This window comes from Eurypyga helias, unplaced genomic scaffold (assembly GCF_000690775.1).
Source record: "Eurypyga helias isolate BGI_N326 unplaced genomic scaffold, ASM69077v1 scaffold33308, whole genome shotgun sequence".
NCBI lineage: Eukaryota > Metazoa > Chordata > Aves > Eurypygiformes > Eurypygidae > Eurypyga > Eurypyga helias.
This window is the reverse complement of record NW_010265522.1, coordinates 1,410-6,017: the sequence shown is the minus strand read 5'-3', so window position 1 is coordinate 6,017 and position 4,608 is coordinate 1,410. Positions and strand designations below refer to the sequence as shown.

Below are 4,608 nucleotides of genomic sequence, written 5' to 3'. Positions count from 1 at the left end.
CCGGGGTTGGGGTGCACGTGGGGTGCGTGCCGTGCCGGTTGGGTCTCGCTGTGCTGTGTGGGGAGCCCAGCCTGCTCCCCACCAAGTGGAACCCAGGTCCCTAACGGCCGCCCTTGTTTTGTAGGAGGAGCAGACGCTGCCCCGAAGCCCTCGAGTGCCTCGATGGAGAGGCAGAGGAGCACCGAGCTCCCGGCCCTTGACAGTGAGTGTTGCAGCATCTCACAGATGCTCAGGCGCAGCCCCAGGGGAGACAGGCGTGGGAAGGTCGCCTGGGTCTTTCCTCCTACGAGGGCAGCTGGAAATAAGTCTTATACCACTGCCAGTCCCTCCCATGACATGGCAAGGCCAAGTCCAAATCCAGGCCTTTCTGGATGGCTCATGCCAGCAGTGAGAGGTCACTGCAGCTCCACGCTGGGAAACCAGAAATGGCAAACTCTTTCCATATACTTTCCTAATTAAACTACTAATTGCTTGTTGAAAACACATTGAAATTCCTGAGTGGAGCTCTTCAGGGGTAGGAAATAGGAGGCTGAACTCGAGCGTGTTCCCCCAGGCTGTCCTCTGCAGCGTAGCCTGTGCCATGACACCATTAATGCCAGGTCCCTGCCTTCCGCAGTGTCCCAGATGGACCCTGCCCCGCCTTGGGCAGCTCTTCGGGCTGTTTTACCACCCTTGCTCAGCTGTTGGTTCCTGAGCACTGGTCAAACCTCAGTCTCCAGGCTCTTTACCTGCAAGGGAGTAATTCCCTTTATTTTGCAGTAATTCCTTTTCTTTGCCAGGGACAGAAGGGAACAGCTTCACATAAGGCACATGAGACCTGAGCTTTCGTGAGGCTCTTGGCCTCCAGGCAGTGCAGTTCCTCTCTGTGTGTGGAGGAGATGTGCCCTGACTCCCTCCTTTCTCTGGAACAGGCTTCCCGCTGAAGCACTCGAACACGCTGACGAACAGGCAGCGCGGCAACGAGGTCTCGGCCCTCCCAGCCACGCTGGACAGTGAGTACCGCCGGGCAGACGCTGCGCATCTCGGACCGCAGCTGGGTGCAGAGAGAGCGAAGGGGCAGCGGGATGGCAACCTCCCTCCATCTCCGTCTGTTCACTGTGCTCTGGGGGGGTCTCTCAGGCTTCTCCCTGCAGTCCTGTTGCTCCCTGATGTTGTTTGGCAGAAGAGTGTTGGTTACCCATCGGGTTTTTGGGGCTTGGGCAGGGGCTCTCCAGTCACCACTGCCCCAGACTTCCAGGGACCCCCTGCAGATGGTGGGTGCTGAGCTGGGGGAAGTTTGTCTATGGGTGAAGTCTTTCTGTCCCCTAGCGCTGTCCATCCACCAGCTTGCTGCCCAAGGAGAGCTCAGCCAGCTGAAGGAGCACCTTCGGAGAGGTACATGTCTCTCTGGGTCCTCACCCCAGATGGTAGCGTGCCGTTTGATAACCCCCTGCCTTAGATTTATGGCCTTCGTTGGATTTACTGGGCGGACGGGGAGCAGCGGGGGCTTTACCCTTCCTGTTTACAGTGTCTCATCTGTGTTTGTGCAGGCGAGAACTTGGTGAATAAACCCGATGAGAGAGGTTTCACACCGCTGATCTGGGCTGCAGCCTTTGGAGAGATCGAAACGGTCCGTCACCTGCTGGAATGGGTAAGGCCACGCTCATGCAGCACCCGCTTAACAGGAGAATTCCCACCTCCAGCCCCAGTGGCTGCCAAATTGTCCAGCACCGTCCTGGTAGTGTCTCAGCCAGCCTTTCCCCAGCGCCAAACAGCTGACGGCTCAGGCGCTGTCGGATGCTGCTCCCCGCTGGGCTGTGAGCTAAGGCAGGAGCATGAAGAGCCTTATCTCACAGCTAGCAATAACTGTTTGTAATTAAATATCTGCTTATTGGTAATTTGAGATCAGGCTTATCACTTGGGCCCTGTAATCTGCCCGCGAATGCGCTCGCCGAGGTATCGTTGCAGTTAATGAACTCATGGCTGCGTCGTCCGCGAGTGCCGGGCTGGCAGCTGAGGACTGTCTGGGGGTGAGCAGGAACCAGATCCTCTTAAACTCTGGATCAAGCTGCTCCCCAAAGCTCCATCCACATCCGTGTGTCTCCAACGATTAGCGAGCAGTCACACCTCATAAGCACTGGCCAAACTCTGTTACTGCATTAGCAGCAGAACTGCAGTGAATTACCAGAGAGACAAGCAGAACCCGGAGTAAACGAGGCGAGACGTTGATAAAGGATATAACGAAGTGCAGGAGAGGTCTGGGGGTGGCAGGGCTCGGAGCAGAAGAAGGTTTTCTGTGTAAATCAGTAACGAAGGAGATGGTACAGTACAGGCATCTAGACAGGGCCGGAACGCTGTTACTCGTGATGGGAAAAAGGGCTGAGTAATAGGAACCGTCAGGCTGAGTTTACAGACGCTGGAGAAGGGCGTCACCTGAGATGTTTGATGATGATGAAAATATGCCCAGTAAGGACTTCGGGAAGGAGAGGTCACTGGGAATGCGTGAGCTGCCTCTGCCCCATGGGGCCGTCGGAACCTTGCGCCGGAATCATTCCCCCTGGGGTACCCAGCAAGGCTGTGCCGAGCGCCCCAGGTCTCAGCAGGGCCCCTTCGCCCGTCCGGACTGACGCCTGTGCTGTCCCCAGGGCGCTGACCCCCATGCGCTGGCGAAGGAGCGGGAGAGCGCCCTGTCCCTGGCCAGCATGGGTGGCTACACCGACATCGTGGTCATGCTGCTGGAGAGGAACGTGGACATCAACATCTACGACTGGGTGAGTGCCGAGGGGCGCAGGCGGCTCCTAGATGCTCCCCAGGCTCGCAGCGCTCGTTTGCCTGCTCCTGCAGTTGTTCCAGGGAATCAACCTGCGTAATAATTTTAAACGGTTTCCTGGGTTGTCCCCCCCAGCCACAAGGGACCAGCGCTCAGAACTTCAGGTTCTCTTTAAGGTTACACGGTTGAAAAGTCACGGTATCACGTACGGAGAGTAAAACCTGCGCAGAGCCGCTCTGCGAGAAGACACACGGCCTGGAGCGGGGAGAGGGCGGAAAGGGGGTCCCGGTGGGTCAGGGACCTACTGCTCCAGGAGAATCAGGAGCTGCACGAGGCCGGCAGTGACGCAGCCCCTTCCCTTTCCCTGCAGAATGGCGGCACCCCTCTGCTCTACGCCGTGCGTGGCAATCACGTCAAGTGTGTCGAGGCCCTACTAGGTAACGGGAAGATCCGCGCTTAGTCCTTGGCCTGGAATCGCTGCTCGTTGGTACCCGCCTCGGGGACAGAGCGTGACACGCTGGGGGGAGAAACTGAGCAGCCTGGGGGTGTCACGGGGGGCTGCCCAGCCAGGACGGGCATGTTTTTGGGGTCTCCTCAGCCCGTGCCTGACTCGGCGGGGACACCGCATCGGGAGGGGAGCACCATGCCCTGATCTCCACTGCCTGCTTGCAGCTCGTGGTGCCGACCTGACGACGGAGGCGGATTCTGGCTACACCCCGCTGGATCTGGCCCTGGCCCCTGGTTTTTTTTGCGGGGACACAAGAAAGGCAAGCGTCTCCCCCACCCCGTGCCTGGCAGGGAGCCTTCCCTTCCCTTCCCAAAAAGCCTCCAGGCAATTCCCAGCTGCCCAGCCTTGTTCGAGGCTTTTTTTGACCTTCCACCACAGCTCCCCGCTCAGAGAAACTGAGTCAGAGAAGTCAGGGTGGGTCCTGCTCCCCTTGCTCCAAACCAGAGCTCTGCTGGAGATAGGGCTGGGACAGGGGAGGTGGGGATAGCCCCTGGAGAAAGGGGTTTTCCAGGCTCCCACTGGAATACAGGAGCACAACAGTGACCAGGTCCTGCCCACGCTGGTTTCTTACAGGCTTGGCGTCCCTGGGTTTCACTCCTCTCCCCTCCGTTAGTCCAACAGGTCATCGAAAATCACATCCTCAGGCTGTTTCAGAAGAGGGAGCTGGAGTGACGCAGCGGCTCGTCAGCCCTTCTCCAGCCGACGGGGCTCTCCCCTGGGACCAACGCGGCCTCACCCAGCCATCCCGAATCGGGCAGCTCCTGCAAGCAAGGAGCACGCGGAGGGAGCCGGGCACTGCCTGCCCTCGGTGGATCATGAGGTGCTCTCGTGCCTCTGCCGGCACAGCCACGGTGCCTCGGACCCGGGGACTCTCATTTTTCGGGGCAGCTGCGTTTCTGCCCTGGCTGGGCTCGGCTGCTTCGTGTGTACGCTCAGGTATCGCATCATCCGAAGTAAATGCTAAAACAGCCACGTGGAGCCCTGTCTGGTGCCTCGACCAGTCCCTGATCCCAGCGCCAGCTACCAGGGAATCGTGGGAGGAACTGGGCCAACCTGCGGGCCAACTGAGCCTGCAGCCTCCCAGCGCCCCGGTATTCTGCTCCGGAGGTGTCTCTGAAGAGGGGAGCTCCCTCTCACACCCACAAACTTGCCGGGCCCTCCCCGCACGCAGCGCCGTAACCAGCCAGGGCAATACCCGTAGGCAGGAGCAAAACCCTGCGGGAAGCATCACCCTGACCCCAAACACGGCATGGCGCTGGCACGCCGTGATCCCAAGCCAGAGCCCCAGGAGGCCACAAACAGCCGCTCCAAGAAGTTTGGGGGTGGTTAGTAAAGGGGGGAGAGCCAGAGC

The 4,608-nt window shown here is 59.4% G+C and overlaps 1 protein-coding gene across 1 annotated transcript; it reads left to right on the top strand.

The window, feature by feature from the left end:
• Positions 1–124: 124 nt before the first annotated feature.
• Positions 125–3,929, top strand: RFXANK (regulatory factor X-associated ankyrin-containing protein; the record flags this gene model as incomplete). The annotated part of the gene is made up of 8 exons (XM_010156782.1): positions 125–202; positions 912–992; positions 1,309–1,374; positions 1,530–1,630; positions 2,625–2,750; positions 3,120–3,186; positions 3,422–3,520; positions 3,871–3,929. Coding segments are annotated over 8 exons (677 nt in total), but the record flags the coding sequence as incomplete, so codon positions are not given.
• Between the last annotated feature and the right edge of the window lie 679 nt (positions 3,930–4,608).